Source organism: Pinus tabuliformis, chromosome 6, assembly GCF_031772625.1.
Source record: "Pinus tabuliformis cultivar Carrire ecotype Pingquan chromosome 6, CPIR1, whole genome shotgun sequence".
In the NCBI taxonomy this organism is placed as follows: Eukaryota; Viridiplantae; Streptophyta; class Pinopsida; order Pinales; family Pinaceae; genus Pinus; species Pinus tabuliformis.
This window is the reverse complement of record NC_142292.1, coordinates 1760560070-1760583957: the sequence shown is the minus strand read 5'-3', so window position 1 is coordinate 1760583957 and position 23888 is coordinate 1760560070. Positions and strand designations below refer to the sequence as shown.

The 23888-nt window shown below is 39.3% G+C and overlaps 1 protein-coding gene across 1 annotated transcript in view; it reads left to right on the top strand.

Moving 5' to 3' along the window:
• The window catches only part of LOC149265979 (alpha/beta-Hydrolases superfamily protein), a 393857-nt gene extending 370178 nt beyond the window's left edge, over positions 1-23679 (top strand). Inside the window, exon 13 of the mRNA XM_089394514.1 lies at positions 23500-23679. Within this exon, the coding sequence (XP_089250640.1) occupies positions 23500-23664 (165 nt within the window). The 3' untranslated portion in view covers positions 23665-23679. The remainder of the gene's footprint in view (positions 1-23499) is intronic.
• The last annotated feature ends 209 nt before the right edge of the window (positions 23680-23888 follow it).

Genomic DNA, 23888 nt, shown 5'->3' with positions numbered 1-23888 from the left:
TGATGCCAAAAACAAAAACAAAAAAAGAGAATAAGATCCCTGGGTGAAAACCTCCCTTGGAGGCACCCAAGGCAAGCAATTAGGGTGAAAACCTCCTTGAAGCGCCTTAGTTGTTTTAAAAAAAAAACAAAGAAGAAAAGGAAAATTGAATTTTAATGTGTTTTGCAAGTTGCAGGAGGACCATAGGGAGCAAGAGAAGATTAGAAAGAGCTTATTTCACCTCCTCCACAATCTTCTCTATCATTTCTAACCTTTCTTCCACCCCATTGTGTTTTTTTTTTTTTTTTCGAAAACTATGTGTTCTACAAGAGGCCTTAAGTTTTCTACAGGAGGCTTCTGTAGGAATCACAGAGAGCTAGAAATGGTTCCAAAATGTAGTTTGAGGGGATGTGAAGCTTAATGAAGAACATGAAAACCCTCCTACAACTATCAACCCTCCTTGCCATCCATTACACACCTGCATCACATCATCATCATCATTTTTTTCCCTTCTTGTAACAGAAAAACACAGAAAACCAATTTTTAGAGAAAATAAAAAATAAAGGAAGTAGCACCTCAAATCTCACCTGCAGCTTACCTAGTACCTCTCCATCTCCATCAGCATCTCTGGCATCATCCTCACAGCTTCCAGTATAGAAATAAGATAAAATTTTAAAGGGAGAAGCAGCTACAGGAGCTCCTGTAGGAATTCCTGTAGCAGCTGATCCCATTAAAATCAAGCCACAACAGCAGAAGAAGTGAAATCATGGGATTGAAGGAGACATCTGAAGCTTAGATCCAGCCAGAGGATACCTACACAAGACAAACAGCCACACATAAGAAAGTAGAGAACATGCAGCAAAGGAAATACAAGCATGCAACAGTAAAAGGAGCCAAAATACCTCACAGCACATACATTCGACTCACAGGTAAGTGACTAACCCGCTCCTCTGTTGCATTTATGTAATTGAAAAATATGCATAAGCGAAGGAGATGGTTAGAGTTGAATGAGAAAAGGTGGCCAGTTAACTTGGCCACCTTCGTCCAGTTGACTGCACTCATCCGAAGATGTCACAACACGTGCACATAGTCAACTCAGAGAAAGATCCCAAGGACAGGTAGTGGAGGGTTTGAAAACTTCGATGCAATGATGAGAGGTGATTGTGGGAAGAAATCATGATGACAAGGTAGGTGGGGACCAATGGTCCAAATACAGCCAATGTACCTTTTTGCTAGCTCACCCCCATCACCAGAAATATCTAAAAGAAGAAATAAATACTCTCCTCGAAACACTCTCACCACCTTTTATTTCATTCTATCCTCGTCCACTTAGCTGCAACAAGCTCTTTGTCACCCCACAACCTCGAAACCATCGATCTCTATCACTCTCATCCATCCTCCTGCTATCAGCGTTCTATAGGAGCACCTATAGGCAGTTCTACAGGAGGGGTAGTGAGCTGTTTTTAAGGAGAAAACATGGGTTTTTTGCTTGATTTCTGGCTTGAGGAGGTAGGTTCCATGCACACCCACCTTGATTATCAGTATGTGCAAGGAATGATATCATTTTAAGGAGGAATTGAGTCCATAGAAGAAGAGGAATTACATAAAAAAAAATCTGCTCGTTTTCTTTAAAAAAACACAATTTTCCTCTGTTTTCCTGTTTTCTTCAAAATTCTTGTCTCCATCTCTACATTTGGTGTTCAAAAGGGGTATAAGCACAATTACAAGAGGATTCATGAGGAAGGATCCCTCTAACTCAACCAGGCTCCATGAACATCCCCAAGTAGTAGCCATATTCACCAGGGTGATTTGGATGACATTTTTTGAGAAATTCTGAGGGTTTGATGAGGAACTTGCTCAGGAATTTGCCTTTTCTTTAGTCCCTCACTCAAGAACCCATGCCATTGTCACTCTTAGAGGTCTTTCCATGGAAATCACCCCAGAATTTATCAGTAGGGTTACTACCCTTCCTCTTGGATTGCCTTGGAGCAAAGATGAAAAACCAATTGGACAGGCTGCCAAGAAAAATTTCTTCCAAAACAATTATCATCCTGTATAAGATAAAAATGGCATTAGAAGGACAAGCATACCCTACCCTTGGGATGAGGTTAGTTATCAAATCATCAAATATGTTTCTTGTGAAGGGAGGTATAGCATATTCTATGGTTACCATTTTAGAATCCTTCATGAGTTGAGATATTGCATGGACACTCCAACACCCCAGAAACTCAGCATCCCCTATTTCCTCCTACAGTCCCTCATAGACTCCAGTATTATGTTCAAGGCAAGGAGTCCAGATCAGCTGGCTCACCATGGGTTAATTAAAATTTTAGTGGAAGAATCCCTTCGTACATTCATGTTAAGCTTTGGTATGTTCTATTCTTATAACTGTTTACTTCTTTTTCTTATTATATTCCACCGATTAGCAATCACATGTACATAAAGTAAAGTGCAGATAGAACATTAAACAATCAACAGAAAACAAGCCAAGACAAGAGACACAAGATGTGGCGGCTAGCCAGGGACAAACCCCACAATGTGTGGGGAAACCCTTTGATCAAATCTTCTTTTATCTTCAATAATTCAGTAGAGAGAATAGTACAATAAATGTGATTCATATCAGCAGTAGCAAACTCTAGATCAGCAGCATCAGTATTAGCGGCTTCATTATCAAACTAGGGCAGACAATATCTCACAAACCGACCGTCGGATTGACTTCATTCCACCACCAAAAGTTTCGGCTTCCAGAGGAGGTTCAGATGAACCTACAGTGTAGTTCAGATGAGGAGATCTTCTAGGCCACACAAGTCAATCTTTACTTCTGTAGTTGCAGCTTCAGTTTCAGCAGTTTCTGGCTTCAAACTAGGGCAGTCGATATCTTGCAAACCGTTTGTCGGATTGACTTCATTCCACCACCAAAAGTTGCGGCTTTCAAAGGAGGTTCAGATGAACCTACAACGCAGTTCCAAAGAGGAGATCTTCTAGGCCACGCAAGTCAATCTTTACTTTTGCGGTTGCAGCTTTAGTTTCAGCAGTTTCCAGCTTCAAACGTGTGAGAGAGAGACCCATTTCAACACAGTAGAGAAGAGACTCATTTCTGCGCAGTAGAGAGAGAGAGAGAGAGAGAGAGAGAGAGAGAGATGTGATGAGATGAGTGAGTCTAAATGAGGAAAAGTCCTCTTATATTTATACACAACGTTGGTGGGTGAATAGATGCGACTGTTGGGCTTCTGAGCCTACATGAGTTGTAGGTCGGCTTGATAATAATTCCATAATCAAAATAAATTCATATCTCCATGAATACTTATCGGAATCGGATGATCTTTATATCAATCCTACACCTCTCGACGAGAGGAATCTAATAAAAATATTATCAGTCATGAATAAGATGACCCACATGAAGTTTTGCCCTGGTTGCCAATTTTAACACTCCCTCTCAACCATGGAGAACTTCATCTGCAATTTGTCTATCGGTCGTTACTATTCATCCATCAAATGCACTGCCCTGTACAGCCTGACCCTTGCCCTGCTCTGCTCTATTCTGCATGTTCTGCTTTGTCTTGTTCTGCCTGCACTGATCTGTATTGTTTTGCTCTGCTCTTGCATTGTTCTGTTCTGCTTTGCTTTTGTCCGAATTATGAAGAAGAAGAAATGATCGAGGATGTATCATACTGACTCAAAGTCAGTCTCAGAGTATGTACCACTGGTCCCAGACCAGTCTCAACCAACCCAAAGTCAGCATCATAGTGAGTACAACTCCAATGGTCCCAGACCAATATCATCCTCCACTGACTCAAAGTCAGTCTCAGAGTATGTACCACTGATCCCAGACCAGTCTCAACCAACCTGAAGTCAACGTCATAGTATGGTACAACTCCTACCACTGGTCCCAGACTAGTATCATTGATCCCAGATCAATGGAGGTCATCCTAGCGTAGGGAGTATGGTAGTTACAACGATGCATCCATCGGTACTACTATGGTCCCTAACTTCATTTCCCTGCTCATTGATCAGATGAGAGGTACTTCCCATGAGTCCCAGACTGCATGGGTAGAATGCCTCGACAAGAGAACTAATCAATCCTTTCCTCACAGGAGAACACATCAATCCTACTACAATTGCCATGGAGAACACATCAATCCAGGCCTCACAGGAGAACACATCAATCTAGGCCTCACAAGAGAACACATCAATCCAGGCCTCACAGGAGAACACATCAATCCTGCTACAATCGCTGTGGAGAACACATCAATCCAGGCCTCATAGGAGAACTAATCATCCTGCTACACAGGAGAGCGAATCATCCTGTTCCACAAGAGAGCGAATCATCTTGTTCCACAAGAGAGCAAATCATCTTGTTCCAGTGTGCACCACCAGGGGAGGGTGAGTCACCCTGTGGTCATATATTGCTCCAGTAGGAACCGCAAGCCCTTAGAGCTCCCAGAGCTCAATGTATGCAACATGCAGGACCCTTGTATAAAGGTTTCTTGCCGACTCCAAGTCGTTTTGGAAAATCACAGATTAGATCTTTCCTCGGGGCTTTGACAAGGTGTATCAACCTGTACATCATCTTAATGTGATGGAGCTTCCTTGCTCATCAACTTACCATATCCCAGATGATGTCTATCTGCTAGAGAAATTGACGAATACGGGATTCCTCAATAATCGAATCCCACCTCTGGTTGTTACAGAGAATCACAGTGGTATCCAATGTAAATCCAAACAGCTCACTGAAGAGCTTTCGCAACCAGACTGCCTCACACGAGGTTATGCTAGCAACAATATATCCTGCTTCGGCGGTGCTCAAAGCTACCGACTTCTGCTTCCTGCTCATCCAGGATATCGAAGCAGATCCCACGGTGAAACAGTACCCGAAAGTGCTCTTACGGTCCACCACACTGCTGCTAGGTAGGCTAGAAGGCAGAAAAGAGGAAGAAGAGCAACAACAGTGGGAAGAGGTAGATAGAAAGGTAGGATTCCATGACAAAGAAGAGGAGATCACATCAGAAGCATGGGATGTTAGGGAGGCCACTAGGGCCATCAAAGATGAGGAGATGGACTAAGTTGCTCAGAGGATGAGCAACACCTTCAGTAGGGGGGTGATGATGAGCCCCATAAATGGGTAATTATATGGGCTCATTTTTCCTCCTAACATAGTTAAATCAACCATTCTCTTAGCTTATTGCATGTTTTTTTATTATATTTATGTTTATGGAGTGAGTTGAGTTAGTTATGATGCCATGAGGTCTAATATGTGTTTAATGCAGGTTTTTGTTGAATTTTGAAAACAAATTCAAAGATTTAATGGACAATTGGTAGAAATAATTCGAAGTGGACAAAGGAGAGGATTTATAGGAGGGAATCCCCCTCATTTATTACTCCCCACTTCGAATTTCCCTTCATGCAGCTCAGAGCACAAACAGCCAAATCGATGCACTAGGAGGCAACCGAGCAAGTGAAGGATAACTTATATTTATCTTGAGTTTTGGGAGCCAAACCTCCCTGATTTTATGGAAACAGTTGGGAGCTTCAGTTGTATAAGTAGAGAGGCCTAGGGCCTCACTAGGGTCAAATTTTGGTCGAAGTTTCGTTGCAGTTTTTCTCTACTCAACTTCGACCTTACTTTTGGTGACAGTTTCATGTAATCCTATTACTATTTTGATAATAAAGATGAGATTCTTCTTGAGCTAGTATTGAGTTACCTCATAGGTCTGAAGCTCTTGGGTTAGGGCCCAATCCAAGCAGCCAAGCTCCTCTTGTTTGTATTTATATGCTTTGTTTCAATTTATGGATTAGATGTTGTTAGATGAATTTCTTTCTTAGTTAAGAATAGGTTGCTTTTGGTGATTTAGAAGGTTGTTTCCATTTGTGTTTTCTATATCAGGGTAAGCAGTAATAGAAAGAAGATACAAAAGGCCAGCAATAGTGCCTTGGCCTCCTTTCCTCCCTTTAGGAAGATGAACTGAGGCCAAGACCCTCTTGTTATCACAAAAACACAGATTTTTCTTTTCCATAGGATTTCTAGTGTTGCAGTTTGTTAGAAGGTTAATGCTTTGCTTTAGATCTCTTTCACCATGCTCATTTTTGTCTTTGCAATAAGTCTTCTTCCATGCTTTTTTTTCTTATAGCATTTTTTCAGCATTTCTTTCCATAGCTCATTATTTAGATTAGCTTGATGTAAAATTCTATTTTTTTTATGTACTTAATTTCCTTGCTTGCTTGATTTCATTGTTTGATTGTCAGTTCTTTTACAACAGATTTCTTCTCACAGTAGGTTATCCTATTAGCCATCACATTCTCTCCTTGATCTATGCCCTACAGGTCGCCCAAAGTTAACCTCAAATCTACCTTAGTTTTATGCGTTTTTCCATAGGATTTCTTCCTCCCTCTTGACCATATTTCCCTCTCCTAGTGATCATTGGTGAACCCTAGGTGTAACACATCATCCCAGCCTTCATCTACCCTTTCCACCCACTCTCACACCTTTAAAACCTTCAAAACTTCTCTCGGCATCCTCTTGTAGACCTCCTATAGATCCCCTGTGTCCTCCTGTAGATTTTCCTGTAGGCTTTCTTTTGAAGGCTGAGTATGGGAAAAGCCTCCAAAAGGCCACCTCAGACCTCCTAGGACCCATCCACACCATCCTACATCCTCTCACATCCAAAAACCACCCTCCATCACCACCTATTCGCTACCACATTCACAAACAAATAAATTACATGCATGACAAATTCACATAAAAATACATAAAAATCCAAAAAGATGTTTGTTCCTCATTTCCTTCTAGAAATAGCTTGAGTAGATGTTGTTTACTTCCTTGAGTATGTAATGGCATTCATTTCATGGTTTTCATAATTCTTTCTGCAAAAGTAGGATTAGTTGGTTAAGTAGGGTTTGCTAGGTTTACTTTACATTTCAGTCTTTTTCCTTTCTGCAATTAGAGTAGCCTCTGTAGAGTAGTCTTTCGTTTCTTTCATCACATATAGAGCTCCTTTTGGAATCAATAGAAGTTGGCTTGAGATCCTAGTGATCTTGCGCTAGCTGACCAAGTGACAGCCTGCAGTAAGAACTAGTACTTGTGCATACAACACCGTCACTTCCAAGTTTGTTACGAACTATCAGGTTGATAAGAGTAAAGTAGGTAGCCCAGGAGTTACAACATTATTGCTACAATATTGGTGCTCACCACATACCACTCAACCATTGAGAGCACATTAAAATAGAATATTTTTTATACTATACGAAATGGATATACATATTCTCGTAAACTAGCATCAATGCCTCTCACCAAGTTTGCATAAACAATATAGCGTTGTGGCGAGGTTCAAGACGGATTTTCATAGGTTGTGTATACAGATGCATAAAGATGAAAAGAAGGAATGGCATGGATTTCCATATATGGTCAAAGATGATGATCTGGTAGAAGCAGTACAAACATGGCCTACATATTAGATAACTCCATTAGAGGAGAAAGGAGACAATGCAATAGAAGAATAATAGTTGGACACTTCGCACCATGGTGAAGGAGTGGAAAAAACAAGGAGGAGGAAGAGAAAGAAGAAGAGGAAGAATAACATCATGAAGAAGAACACCATGATGAAGAAAATCATGAGGAATACCGTAAGGGAGGTGAGGATATGATGAAGAAGACAGAGAAGACAAAAATGGAGAAATCTTCTGCAGAAAAAAGGAAGAGCGAAGGTGAAGCTTCCATCACAACCAAAAAGAAGAATAAGGTGAATGAATCAAAAGAGATCACACTAATGGTTCTCACTAAGGGATACTTGGACAAAATTGGACACAAGGTTTAGAAGATAATAATGGAATCTTGGAATAGGGTGGAAGATCGCTACATCAAGTTTATCGCAGGTGTGCAGGAGAGGATTGTGGAGTTGAAGATTTTGGCATTATCAGTTAGACATGTTGCATAGATACAGGAAAGGATTACAGAAGGAAGTTTGATTGTTCCTACCCTTACAGAAAGGCTGACACAGATACGTGCAGGGGGTCCACAGTTTGAATCAACAGAAATTCAGCAATAGACCAAGGAGTGGACACCTATAAACATGAACATCGTAGCAATGTCGCTGCTAAGGTTACATAAGCTACATGAGGAGATTATACAAGAATTAAATCTAAGGGAAGATCACCTGTCGTATCTTAATATACTGGTAGAAAAGGAGAGGGTTTCACTATCACAAAAGCTTGAATAGACAATACAAGAGAGAGATCAGATAGCAAAAGAATATCAGTAGCTAAAGGATGCAATTGAAACAACATGTAAAGGAATTCTGGACATGGAGGTTTTCGAAGAGGGATCAACATAAGATAAGGTCATGAAGCTTGACCTCGCAGTAAAGGAATCCAAGAAGAAAGTTACATCCGACTACACCACCAGAAGTAAGAAGTCAAAGGGAGTCTGACCTAAAGTTAGTCATGGTTAACATCTCCACAACATTAGCGGAATATAGAAAATTATTGGATGAAAGTTTGCAAATTTGGACTTCGCTATAGGAAATCCAAATATCCAGAAACTATAGGAGGTAATGTAGGAGAGGCAGTAGCAGTTAGCGAAGAGTTGAGCAGCTACGAAGCCATTGCCTATATCTTAGAAGCTTGCAAAGATCAATGAATCAAAGGTGTTGCAGAAGAAGATCAAAGATCTGAAGAGGGAAGAGAAGGCATTGATAAAAAGAACTTAGCTTTGGCAGGTTTAGGTCATCAGCTCTCGCAGATAATAGATGAGAAGATTCAGGAGCTTTGACAAAAGGACGCAGCGTTGCTATAGAAGGATGCAAATCATGTAACAAAAGCACTGTTTGAGGAAGCAAGCAGAGAGGATAAATAGATGATAGAAGTGCTCCAACAGTTCAACAAGGCCTACAATAGCATTGCAAAAAAAACTCAAAGGCAAAGCAGCAAAGTGACTCGAGACAAGTCACATGTGAGTGTTGGTGGCTTGTTGGGCGCAACCCAACTTGGCCAAATTTTGGCCAAGAAATCTTATTTTTGTGGAGCGCCCAGTAGAAAAGATGCCACGAAGTACGAAGTGGACCATGCAGTAGAGCAACAGAGAACAACGAAGACTGCACAGCATAGGGGCTTCACAGGGAAGCCCCTTCTCTTTTTGTAAAAAGCATAAAATATTGTAAAAGTTGATGGCTTTGGACCATCGTCCCTTGTATTTTGAAAACCATGGTATCGGGTCCATGGTAATGTAGAAATGTAATCCCTCTTGTAAATAGTATATATAGGGAGGAATAATAAAGAATGAAGGCATCAATCAAATCTATCGAATTGATCTAGATCTGTGTTTATGGTGATATTTTTGTGATCTGTACTTGGAGGAAAGGCGAGGCTTCGCAACTAAGTGCATAGAGGCCTGGCTCTGCAGCTTAGTGCATATATTGTATGCATCTTAGTGCATAGACCATATGCATCTTAGTGCGCAGACAACCTGCAGTTGTGTGCGCAGGAAAGAGATGTTTGTTGTACTGATTCTCTATTATAAGCAACAATTCTTGTGGATGTAGTCCCACATTGGGATGAACTACGATAAAATTTGTGTCTCATGTGTTGATTTTCTTATTATCTACACTTTATTTCAGTACTATGAAGTTTATGGATGTCTATGTTATGTTTAAATTATGAATGTAATTTTGCGAAGTAATATATAAGTGTGAAGTAATTGATATATGTGAAGTATTTTATAAGTATCAAAGCATAAAGAAAATACAAAAGTGCCACATCGTTGCATCCCTCAGGCTGCAAAAACTTGGTTCTACAACCCAACATAGTCACTTCGAGTGAGAATGCGACCTACTTTCAGTTTGTTGCTGAGAGGGCCAATGATTGAGGGGTTTGTTGGTGCGTAGTAAAGTCTGAACCTGGGTCATCCCAACTATTGAGTTAAATTATAAAATTATAATTTACCAACATAAATCATCAACCAAGGGTAAGTCAACTTGCTAGATGTCGTGCAAAATATATGCAGGCTTGATACCTCAAGTGCTTCCTAATCAAATCAATTACATATACACAGTGCTAATGCCTCTTTTTTGCATCAACACTTGGCAGCAAAGGCTATAGAGTGGATTCACTTCCCTCTACAACTTTGATATTGTTGATGTTGATCAGAAAAGATAAGAGATAAAACACACAGCCAAAAGAAATCAATTTGACAATGGAAAGTTGAAACTGATTAAATGAGTCAAATAAATCTTAACCATAAATCAATCGATATATGTTGCTGAATCAGAAAAGAGAACACTAGTTGTGCAACAACAATCACTGCATAAACATAACTGCAGGAATACACTAGTGCTACTAATGGAGTTGTGAGTAAAGGGGGCCTTTCCTTACTCACAACCCCTTCAATATTAAAAGGGTTTACTCAGTAGAATGGACATAACATATAACTTGTATTAATCTGAAAAGGATCAAAGTCTTGTAGAATCTAATGCATTTATCAGCTAACCAACCCCCTTACACATACAATACAATAGTATTTATACAAGTTTGCAGGCATATCATTTGCTTGAATAAGGAAAAACTACTTGCTGAACTATTTAGTATCGTTACAGGTACAAAATATCAAAAATAGCTCTTCTAAGTTTGATCCATGACTGAAAGCATGGATCAAACTAATTCATTACATCTGCTGGAACTTTTCCTCATGCGGCCAACAAAAAGGATATTAGAGATCTGGGCAGTTTTGATGATAAATTTGGAGCAACCATTAGGACAACATCCATGTAAGTGGATTTCCTCACAAAACCCATGTTCTCGTTTGTTTTGAGATTAAGTGGAACATAGCAAACCATTGATTCTATTGCAGGAAATCTAGACGGTTGCAATAAATCCACGCATCTAGGAAATTGCAAAGTGTTTGCAAGAAAATGGCGACCTCGGGCTATCTACCAGAAATGGCAGAGCTACTTTGAATCTATATAAGACTTTGATCAATTGAATTGATAATTTCAATAAGGAAACAATTATCTTAAGGAACTACTTAAGAGTAAGATAAAATGACACTTTTTAAGTTGATTTGTATACCTTAAGCACATAGTACCCTTTTGGCCAAAATCTAGATAATATGATCGAAATAGGTATAATTAGGGGTCAAATAGAGTTCAAAAATGGGAAAACAAGGTCTTGGAAGGCTGTCAAAATTGAGAAAAACTCGGATTCAACATTCCCCCATGCCTAACTTCTTGTATGTCCCCTATGCAAGCAAAATTATGCAGCATCTAAAAAAGGATCAATCCTTGCCCTGTGCTGCAACTACTACAACCAACTAGTCCAATTGGGTCTTACTGGATTCTTCCTGAATCTAGATTCTATATGTTTCATTCATCTTCTTCAGGTGGTAAATTTGGTTTTGTTTCCTTTTCATAATTCAGGTTGCCTTTTGATGCCATTCGTCATGCTCTTTCTGCATGCGTAAATTGTTTTCTTTCAAGGTTTTCTAGTTCCTGTCGACCCCACTTTTTCTGAGAAGTTACCTCTGCCTCATGTCGTCCAGGAGAGGACTGAGGCAAACTAGGATCCTCCTGCCCTTGGTGGTCCTCTACTATCTTATCTCCACTTTCCTATAGCGGTGGATCCTGGAAGGATACTAATTTTCTATCAATAAATTCAGTTGATTCCACCTTCTCCTTCCCTTTTCCAAAGCTCTGGGGCTCCTTTTTCTTCTTATCAAGTCTGCTTGGTGATGTCCCTTCTGTTGCAATTTCCTTTATGGCCAGCTTTGCAACCTGGCTCCTTGTAACTCTTTTAGTAGGGGTAGAAGAGTTTTTCAATTTAGGCTTCTTCCTTATGAGTTCTCCAATCACCACTACCTCTTCATCCTTCTGATTCTCCTTTATCAGTAGACCTCGGGTTCATGTATTTTTCCTTGGCTTTTCATCTGGATTTTCTTCCTTAACTTCAAAAGGACTAGAGTCCTTCTCATCTTCCATGAAATGATTTTCTGACAAGAAATTGTCCCACGTTTTATTTTTCTTCTTCAGAACCTCGGTCAGGATAATTCTTATTAACCCATGGTGATAGAGGTTTTCCTCTATGTGGGTTGCTCTATCCTTAGCGGCAGTAGACATTTTCATCAAAGACATCCTTAAGAAATAAGGAAAATTTAAAGGCCTATCTCGGAAGTGCCCGAGAAGGCGAATATGAAACAGAAATGCAAGCTGGAAACGACCTTCGCAAGTTATATATTTCTGTAAGAAAAATAGCAGGTGTCGATACTTACTCCGAAGGTATTCTTGTGAGATGCCTTTACTCCAATCGCAGTCAGTGTGTTCTTTTCGGAGGAAGGGAGCACAGATTCCTTTGTCAAACCGTTGATTTTTAAACCAGCGTTCTCCCTCTTGTGGGATACTGCAGGCTCGAGCCACTAGCTCCTCCATTAATTGAAATAGGACATTTCCCACCTGCACTTTGTCGCCATTAAGGTTAATAGTGAAGGATTTGTTCACTTCCAAATTATGGCCACAGAATTTCTGAAACAGCAGCAACCAACTTGCCTTCTCCAGCCTAGCTTTTCTTCTAGGATCAACATATAACAGTGCAGATCCTTGTGGTTCAAACCAAACAGGGGCATGTAGTTTAGACATGGTTAGGGGCGAAAGAAACAGGGCTAATTCGGCTCACAGTGACACCACCAAGCCTTTGCAAAAACTCGACAATGGAATTTTAATTTCGAAAGTATTAGGGAAGTATGGCAATTTAAAAAAAAAGGATGTTGGTCATGATCATGATTAGCATCATAATCTAACCTATGGAATGGATATCGGAAATATCACCAATGGATGTGTCAAACTTATGATAGGTGGACATAGAACTCCACTTATGATGTAACAGTCATGGCCACGTGTTTCTGCAAAGGGTACTATTAGCTCTGCTATAGATTCAGTGTTTAAGGGTTAAAATCAGGTTGGAAAATGCTTGTTGTGGTTGGTAAGGAGCTCATGGAAATTCATTTCACCCTTCCCCTTTTCATTTTTCCCTACTCTCCCTTAACCCCCTTGATTTCCATTTTCCTCTATTATCCTTATAAACCCATTTTAATTCTAATTATAAGGGCTCCCAAGCTTCTTTTTGTTTAAAACCCTTTAAATCCCGTTACCCTTTATAAAAGCCTCGATAACCCCTTAAAGCCACACTTAAGTCATTTTTCGGGCCCCCGAGTATTTTGTGTTTTAACTATTAAACACTAAAAACCCTGTATAAATCATTTTTGTTTAATCCCACGTGCATATAATTAAAATTATGACTCGGTGAGCCCCTTGTCACATCATCCAACATACATGTGTATTAAATTCTAGCCATCCGATCATCCCGCCATATGATCCAATGGTTATCGCTTTCCCCGGTCCACAGACCTGCATACCCGTTAGCCTCTGGGGAAAGTGGTTTCCCCACTGTCCCGTCAGACATGCGGCGCCATATTATTGCATCGCTCCTCCATGTACTATTACTGCCTTCTCCATAAAGCGGTGCAATAAAACTACTTCTCGCTTCTGTACCTTGCTCCCCACGCGTTAACTGCTGCCCTCCTCTGCCATCCGTCAACCGTGCAATCATCAAACTTGCGATCGGACGGCCCTTGTCCCTCCATTCCTGTTCTCCCTCAATGGCTTCCATATGCCGATCTCCGCCGTCCGATTCGTTGCATCCACAACTATTATTTAATCATACCCCTGTTTGCTCCCAATGCTGCTCGCCAAGTGATCTAGGTTGTTCATCTCAATCATCCAACGACCATCATTTATTCCCAGGTTATCGTCCATTTTCTGGCATTTTTCATGATTTAAGCCTATTTTGCGTGCGTAAAGAAGGAAGAGATCGATCTAGCAACCTACGTATTCAAACCTTTAGCTACCTGCATTCAAGAACAACACGGTCAAGGACGAGAAAGTATTGCCTTGACCAGTAGAATTCATGCAGCATTTATGAACATTTTGCAGGAAACATTCCACCTATTCAAGCAGTACACCAAAGTACCAGAGAATGTCAAATTTGTTAATTAAGACACCTCCACGCATTCCCTGGTAGAGATTTTTGTAAACAGATTCTATATATACTCAGAAAAACGATGTAATCAAGTTAATGAGTGTTGGATGAGTGTTATTCTGTTGCAAGCTTCAACTTTTGGAGACTGTAACTATTGTGAGACCTGCAATGTCTGGTCTTCATTTCCAACTAATACAAGCTTCTTTTGTTATTAATTTCTCATTTTTCACTTCTTCTATGTTCCAGGTTGTGCCTATTTTGCATTTGTTCATGTGTTGTGAATGTTTAGCATTAGAGGGGCTGTCATCCCACCTCTATGCTAGAATTTAGCTGTATCATTGAATTTGTATACAAGTTTCTGTTGTTCTGATACCATAGAGCTATCACCCTGTCTGTGTATTAGATAATAGATTTACAGACCTCCTTACTGGTTGCAGCTAGCCATCACAGGGTCCTATGCATCTACTGGTGTAGTCAATCTTCTCCATCATCACACTTTCTTTAACCTATGAGTAATTGGTGGTTAAAAGCCTTATAGTCTAGGGGTGTTCACCCATGTCTGGGGTCCAGCATAGTAGGAGTGGTTATCTGGCTTGAATATGCAACATTTGTTTCATTCATCCACCATTTATCCAACTTTGTGTTGAATTGGTAATGTCCCGAGCATCATTGATATACAACCTAGGTGAGTTTCTTGGGGTGATAACATTAATTGGCACCGTTGCCGAGGAGAGGAGAATCAAAGCTCAGCTTCCCTAAGAGAATGACATAGCTTCAAGCCTTGATGACAGACAAGGTTTGAACACAGTTTCTGGTTGTAATCATCTGTCTAGTGACTCCATTGGAGGAAGGCCATCATTTGGCGACTCCACTAGGGAGTTCTGGCTCAGTTTATGAGATACACTCGAAGAAATCCTCAGAAATCTCCTACTGAACCTGAGAGGATTGTTAAATTGAAGAAATCTTCACAAAAAGGGGCATCAGGATCAGGTAAGCCTAAGAAATCTAAGTCATCTCTGAAAGATAAAGTTATTGCTGAAGACTTGCAGTTTGAAGATGTAGAGCACAACACTGTCAATAAGGAATTTCCTTCAGAGATTATTTCAGCCCCTTGTTCAGTTAGTTTTCCTTTGAATCTCAGTCCAAAGAAAGTTTCCCATTTAGTCCAAAACATCCCTTTATCTCTGCCATCCATCACATTACTCCCTACCATTCAATCTATTAGTATTCTTCCAAATATTCCATCCATGGTAGGACGACAAGCACCTATGAGGATTGAGAGAATTGTAGTTGCCAGATATGGACCATTGGTGTTACCTGTGCCTTTAAATCCTATGCCTATGGGAGAATATTAGAAATATATGCCTAAATTCACTGGTATAGAGGGAGTAACAACAGAAGAACACCTTGAAGCTTTTTACAATTATGCTGATAATTTAGATATAAGTGAAAATGATGTATGGATGAGAGTTTTTGTCGAGAACCTTGATGGAGAGGCTAGGAAGTGGTTTAGAGAATTACCCCAGAGATCAATAACAGATATTGAAGCAATAGATGATGCATTTTTGAAGCAATGGGGAGATAAAAAGGACCTGTTATATTATCATACTGAGTTTGGTAATCTAAAGAGGGAAAATGGTGAATCAATACCTGATTTTAATAAAAGATTCAATCGAATGTATGGTAAGATTCCAGCTGAGGTAAAGCCTACCCCCACTTCTGCCAAACTCACTTATGTCAATGCTTTTGACTCTGGTTTCTACCTGTTATTGAGAGAAAGAAGATGTGTTACTCTGGCAGACATGCAAGATGCAGCATTAGAAGTAGAGTCTAATATCATGGCTGCAGAGAAGTTAAAGAGTTAAGATGACAGGAGCAGGCAGAGAAATCATACATCTACTTCCTCTGCATCATCTTCAGAGCCTAAATTGGATAAAATGACCAAGATGATAGATTCATTGGCTGCTGAAATTTCGAAGCTAAAGATTGAACAAAATTCAGGGAAAACAAGGCACTAAAATACATTTTCTCCAAGAAACCAAAATCCATTTAGAAGAGCAAATGACCAATTACAGATTATGCGGAGGGTTGAAGAATCAAAAGAAGATCAGAAAGTTAAAGCCCCCTTCCAAAATGTAGTCATGGAGGAAGAACAATTTGAAGAAGATGAGAATGAAATTCACTGCATGGAAGATAAAGGCAGTGCTGACTTTTGAACATTGGCTGAATATGAAGAATCATTGCTGCAAGAACGAAAGAGTCAGGAGTGGGATAGATGAATTGTTCTACAAACTGGTGATCAACAGAGATATAATCTGAGATCCAATGCAAAAAATGGCAGAGAAAAGGTTGCCCAAGGAGCTGCCATCCAAATAGAGTCATAGAATTCCAAGCAGAGAAAGCCAACAGCTGATCCAATCATCCTCAAAGCTCCAATTCAAGAGGTAAAAAGTTCTGATAAATCATCTTCCTCTTTCAGCTTTGAGTCAGAAGTTTAGAAGTTGAAAATATTTGTGCCTCTGGTTGAGTAGGTGAAGAGTGAACTATTTAAGAAGCCTATCCTTGAAACCCTTGAGCTAGAAACCAAACAAACCTCTAGTGACTTTGTTAATTTGCAAGATGAAAAGCCTGCCATTGTGCTTAGCCCCATGGTTGAGCCTGGTGATAATAATTCTCCATCTTTTTATGTTTCATTGACCATTCATGACAAAATCCTCCATAACTTCCTGCTAGATACAAGGGCCAGCCACAATTTAATGCCTAAAGCTGTCATGGAAGATTTAGGCCTTGATATCACTAGACCTTATCATGATTTATTTTATTTTGATTCAAGGAAGGTGAAATGTCTTGGATGATTAAAGATCTTGCCATTACCTTAACTCAACTACGCATGAAGAGTATGATGATGGATATTGTGGTAGCAGATGTGCCTCCCAAGTTTGGTATGCTGTTGTCTAGAGGGTGGATTAAGAGACTAGGTGGGACATTATAGAATGATTTATCTTATGCAACTGTCTCGGTGTTTAGAGGAGAAAGCAGGAGATTGTATAGAGAAGCACAGTTGGCATACATCATCAGTGATGAGAAGAATCCTACAAATCATCTCATATATGCAATGGACACTGATTTTGGAGCATGCATTCTCCAAATAAAAGAATCTCATAAGGCTGCAATGTAGATCAAGAAACCAATAGTTCAGGCCAAGAAAGAGCAAGGAAGTCAGATTTGGGAGTTATTCTTTGATGGAGCATGTTCTAGGGAAGCTGCAGGAGCAGGGGTGGTGCTAGTATCTCCACAACAAGAAAGCATTCAACTGTCTTTTAAGTTGTTTTTTCAAGTGACAAACAATATAGCAGAGTATGAGGCTTTGCTGTTGGGGTTTAATGCAGTCAAAGACAGAGGGATCAAGAGTATAAAGGTATTTGGAGACGCTAATTTGATTATCCAGCAAGTGAATAAAACATTTCAAACAAAGCACCCAAGGCTGAAAGCATACAGAGACGAGGTATGGAGAATCAGAGATTATTTTTATTTTTTCTATATTTCATACATTCCTAGAGCCCAAAATCAGCTTGTTGATTCCCTTGTTGTTTCTGCTAGTCTATTTATACCTCATTTTCCTCCCAGACTAGTTTATGAAGTTCAAATGAAATACAAACTATCCTTGCCTGACAATGTCCACCATTGGAAAGTTTTTGAAGATGATGATGAGTTGAATAGGTTCCTTCAAGTCATTGATGAGTTTTCTGAGATGCAAATTGACTAAGAAAACGAAGCCTTATTAGAAAACCCCCAGTCCCAGCTTAGAAATAAAATTGGTAAAGACAACATTGTCCAGCTTCCTAGTAACCATATTCCTAAGGGTCTAATTCCTCTTGAAAAACTGTTTGACCATAATCATGTGCCTTACAAGGCTACCCAAAAAGAAGACCAATTTGCAGTCTGTAAGCATGATATAAGAAGTCCAGGTCAACCTAAGTATGTGAATTTGTCTGCTCATTTGTCTACTGATCAAAGTGCTGAATACTGCAATTTAATGAGGCAATTTGCTGACGTGTTTGCCTGGGAATACAATGACCTCAAAACTTATGATAGGAATATAATTTAGCATAAAATCCCTCTGGAAAAAGACACTATTCCTTTCAAACAGAAGCTGAGACCAATAAATCCTATGCTTCTTCCACTGATTGAAAAAGAAATTAAAAAGTTGTTGACTGCCAAAATCATTGTTCCTCTCAGGTATTCAAAATGGGTAGCTAATTTGGTGGTGGCGAGGAAGAAGAGTGGAGAAATCATACTGTGTGTTGATTTCCGAAATTTAAATAAATGCTCCAAGAAAGATAATTATCCTTTACCAAAAATGGAGCATTTGCTGCAAAAAGTCTCAAGAGCTAAAGTAATATCATTTTTGAATGGATTTTCAGGCTTTAATCAGATTGTTGTGCACCCAGATGATCAAGAAAAGACTGCATTTACCACTCCTTGGGGCACTTTTATGTATGCCAAAATGCCATTTGGATTGATGAACGTTGGAGCCACTTTTCAGAGAGCTATGGATATAGCATTCGTGGGAGAGAAGGACAAATTTGTGCTTATCTACCTTGATGATATAACAGTTTACTCCAGCAGCCATCAAAGTCATTTACAACATTTGAAAAAAGTGTTGTTGAAGTGCAGAAGATTTGGAATTTCAGTCAATCCTAAAAATCCTCAATTTTCTTTACATGAAGGCAAGTTGTTAAGACATGTTGTGTCTGCTGCAGGTGGTCAAATTGACCTAGAAAGAGTCAAAGAAATTCAAGCTTTGACTGTCCCTAGATCAAAGAAGGATATTCAGTCTTTTTTGGGCAAAATAAATTTTGTAAGGAGGTTTTTTCCAAACTTTGCAGAGCTGGTAAAGCATATTACCTCCATGTTGAGAAAAGGGTCAAAGGTAAGATGGACTGATTCAGTAAGGAAATCATTTCATTCAATAAAAAAAGCTATTATGGAGGCTCCCACATTAATAAGTCCTAACTACAACAAGGAGTTCCACATATTTTCTTTTGTGTAGTGCCCCCTCTAGTTTCCTGACCCGGATACGACATTATCTTAGACACTCTATTCTTCGAGGACCTCAGATTGAGGATCTGGACCCATGACACTATTATTAGCGATTGAGATATTCATGGTTGTGATGTTTATGAATGCTTTCCATTGATATTATGGTAGCATGAATGGTTATGTATCTTATCTATCAGTATTCTGATGATTGCAATATTAATAGTTAAGTGGGTCTCTATTTGAAATTATGATGAGGGTAGTAAAGAATATGTATGCGCTCTACTAAAAGCATAATGAGGATAAATTTATGGATAGGTATATTTCTACGATGTTACGATGTGATAGCTTAATGAATATGTATGTTTCCATTGATGATTATTGATAATAGCCATGAGGGATGTGTCCCCTATGTTACCTACTTCCTTTAGTTCAGACTTACAATGGACAATGATGTGAATGACCAGGAATTGTTAATGATGCTATTATGATAATTGACTAACATTGAGAAACCGTGTTACTGATGATTATTGAGTATGGCAGGAAACCATCAGAGGCACTCGCATATGACATGTCGATGACACCTGGTTTGATGAAAATTTATATTACTTTATCTTTGAAAGTCTAAGTTGATCTTGGAATCTGCCATATATGTTTAACTATATTCTGATGATATATTAATGGCTGCAGGCACAGATTAGTTTCTTGATCGAATGACTCACATATGGGTGATGGGGTTGTACAAGTGGATGGAACTACATGGGAGGGGTGGGACAGAGTCCCTGATCTCACCCACTAGCACTCCCGTCGTGACTTGGGCTGGAAGGGTTAAAACACCTTCGCCTTGAAGATCACGATGCCATGAGGGCAGGTTCCAAAGTTGGTTCGCTCATGAGGACTTTACCGGGGGGGCGCGCATCAAGGCGGATTCCTTGATCCCCGACACCATTACTCTCACTATAGCAGGCAACATAAGATATGACAGTGGTCTATGACGTTGCACTATACTTTCCCCTCGTAATTACTGGATGCTTGAAGGGCAAGTGGTGTGGCACCCTTGGAACTTCAGGGGAATTTCTTGAAGGGCACGAACAACTTGGAACCCTTGGCATCACAAGTAAACTATTAGGTGTGGCACCCTTGGAACTTCTAGGGAAGTTCTTGAAGGGCACAACCAAACTGGCACCCCTGATATCACAAATAAACTATTAGGTGTGGCACCCTTGGAACTTCTAGGGAAGTTCTTGAAGGGCACAACCAAACTGGCACCCTTGACATCACAAATAAACTATTAGGTGTGGCACCCTTGGAACTTCTAGGGAAGTTCTTGAAGGGCACAACCAAACTTGGCATCCTTGGAATCATTAAAAATAAATAATAATAAATAAATATAAGCAAGGAATGAAAACTAGGTAAATTTACATCAAGGGTAAATGATGATTATAAACCAATGTAATTAAATCAAAAATAAAACTTGGAATAAGGAGGATCATAGGAAGAATTAAAATAAAGTACCTTAAAAACTCTACCCTTCCCATTTTGGAAAATACTAGGAAGATTATGTGGTTTAATTAGGAAAAAGGGGAAAGACAAACATAATAGTATGGATAAAGATTAATCCTAAACTAATTTAAACCTAATTAAGAAAAGGGGAAGGTGAATTAAAATGAGAATAATAAATTAAAATTAGAGAAATGTAGAGAAGCTCCATTTGTCAACAACCAACATAAGAATATCCATCTAGGAGATAACCTGAGTTAAATTAGGGAGTAGATTGGGGATAAAATCTTGACTCATTAATTGACTTCAAGTAATGAACACAAATTAAGGAATAAAATGGGGGAATAAAGAGACAACTAGGAGAAGAAATAAGAATCTTGTTGAGGTGAAGAAAATATTAGTTTTAAATAAAAATTTAAGTAAATAATTTGGGAGACCCTTGATGTGAGAATGACACATGGGTGGGTGAATAATCAAGCTATTGAATTATAAAAAAATAATTAATTATGCATGACATGACAAGTGTCACCTATGAGGACTCCTATAAAAGAAGGGGCAAGCCATGGAAGAAGGGATTTTTGGGGGGGAACCCTATTGTTGGATGGATGAAATGTTTTGAGAGCAGTGATTACGAAGCTATATTGAGTTTGGTGAGGTAGAGGATTAGAGAGGGGACTCTTGAGCCAAGGTGTGCTCTCCTCTACTAGCTAGTACTTGTCTCCATTGTACAACCCCATTGCAGCTCGGGGGTCCGGGGGAAAGAAGAGTACCCAAGGAGTAGGCTGGGAGGTTAACCGGTGGGTCTTCGCATTCGGATTAAGTGCATCATCATTCACTCGCGAAGGTGACCAGCTACAAGGGAATACCAACAACAGCAGAGCAAGTGGAGTCTCGCCTTCTGGTGAACGGTACATATGTATTCCATTACTATTGATCTCAGTTAAACAGATGAAAATGTTATGATATGTTTCCTGAAATGAGTGGCAAGAATGTGTGTGTTAAATAAATTTGAATTTCAATGTGTTTCTTCTCTGGTTGTATTTGCTAAAAAAAAAAAAAAAAAAATGTATACAGTCTGGATTTGGTCTTTACATTTGGTATCAGAGCCGAGGTTGAACCCTTGAAGCCTATGGGCCCATGCATGCTTGACTAGTTTTGTTTGTTGTATATGGGTATTTCTCTAAAATCAAGAGATTGATTTACCCTCCCAACTTGTGTTTGGAAATCTGATTTCCAGTGTTTTAGTTGTAGATTTATTATAATGATGTGATGAACAATCATTTTAGTTCTAGTCGTTGAGGTAGGGTATTTATCACTATAAGTATTGATTTGAGGGACCACCATCGTCAGGAGTGGAATCATCAAGCTATCTGCCATTCACTATCTGATGCCTGCCTCCATTCACTGCGGGAACTGAACTAATTATATACGTCTAGGATGACTGTATCAAACTCTCAGCCATTCACTGCGGGAACTGAACACTGTTCTATATTCATTATGAACTAATTATATACGTCTACAATGACTGTGAAGTCCAACTATAAGATGCCTATTCATTCACTCCTGCTACGATGCCGGGTCTTGGATAATATGCCCCTGGTTAACTCCTTCTATACGAACGAACGATGTCTGGTCTTTCAAGAATATGCCTGCCGTATATGAACTATGCTTGGTAACGATGCCTGATCTTGGATAATATGCCATATACGAACGAGGCCTGGTCTTTCAAGAAAGAATATGCCATAAAAGAGTATTGTTTGGTTTCATTCAATTATATAAGATGCTTGCTGATGCATGGAGTTTGGATACCCATGATAAGTAATAAAGACATACACAATACAATCCATCGAACCTCGGCTCAAGTCCCATTTTATGAAAGGTTTATCGAGAAATGAATGGTATGTTTAAGCTCGGCACCAAGAGCCAGGATGGCATCTGAAAACGGGAAAAAAATTGTAGGGACGTGACTCGAACTCGTGAACTTTTCGGGCAAATGAGGGGAAAATAGGGAGAACAACGACTGCTTAAATGTGTTGTATGTTGCGTCTCAGAGGAGACTCGTGGTCTTTTTCGGCTCTAAATTGCAAATATTTGTCAGTCTATTTGAAGAATTTATTTCCTATTACGACATTACATAAATTTGTTTATTTTGTACTCGAAAACAAATGAGAATTTTTGAGCGGGTAAATAGAAACTATGTGCCTTATGTTGCGTTTCACAGGAGATTCATGTTCTTTTCGGCTTTAAATTGCAATATTTGTTGCTCTAGCGATTTATATGAAGAATTTCATTCATAATAGGATTTCACTGATTTCTGCTCATCTGAACTATATTCCTGCGTTGCTTTTCGCTAATTTAAAGATGTTGGCTACTTTCCGGACCAGATACAGAAATCTAGACCAATTTGCGATGTCCTTCCCTTGCAAATAAACAATAATTCTACTATGTCCTCTTCCTAAACGAATATTGTTGCTCTTCCCCTTTGCGTACAAGGCATACTATCAAGAATGGTTTTGTGGTATTAACAAAGAATTTGTGATATTTTTGTGCCTTTTCCCGCAAGTGTGGTTCTGGTTTCATTTGTCCCTCTAAAGAAAATAATTCTAGCATCTTTAAAAGATTGTTCAATTTTGGCTTGATGAGTGCCATTTAGTGCAAATAATAGGTTCGATTAGTTGGTCTGTTAATTTCTGTATCTAATTGCCTTTGTGTCTGTCATTTGATCTAGGCAATTTTTAAGGAATGGTTGTTGATTCTTTTGTTGGATCAGCTCTAGTTGATTGTGTTTTTGTGCAAATATTAATTGATTTTAACGTTGGTTTTCTTCTAGTTCTAGTGATGATTATGATGGCACCTTTAATGCAAACGTGATCAATTTGACTCAGTTTTCCCTTCTGTAATGCCTTTTTGTTTCTTATTTTTAGCTTGTACACAAGTAGAAGTGAATAAGGTTGTGTACTCTTCTAGGGTTTCTCAAAAGGCATGGGCAAAGACTACTCTCGGGAAACAGACACAGTTTCTGTACCGTGCAACTGCATTATTGAAGGAACACAAGAATCCCATAGCATAATGTCATGTCAAAGAAATTGCCAAACCTGCAAAGGATGTTGTAACAGAGGCTGTAAGGTCTGAAGATCTCATTTTGGTAGTCCACTTGGTATCTTGCTTTCAGCTGTTAGATCCTTGATCCACCAAGGAGGATAATTGCTGGATTGCATTACCTGTTTTGGTCCTTCTAATTAATTAATTTATAGTGGTGCATCAACAAGATGATGATGTCCGAGTAATGATGTAGGTGGTGGTGCGTGTATTTAGTATTTTGGAGAGATGGTGTACATTGTTAAGAGGCTGTGCTG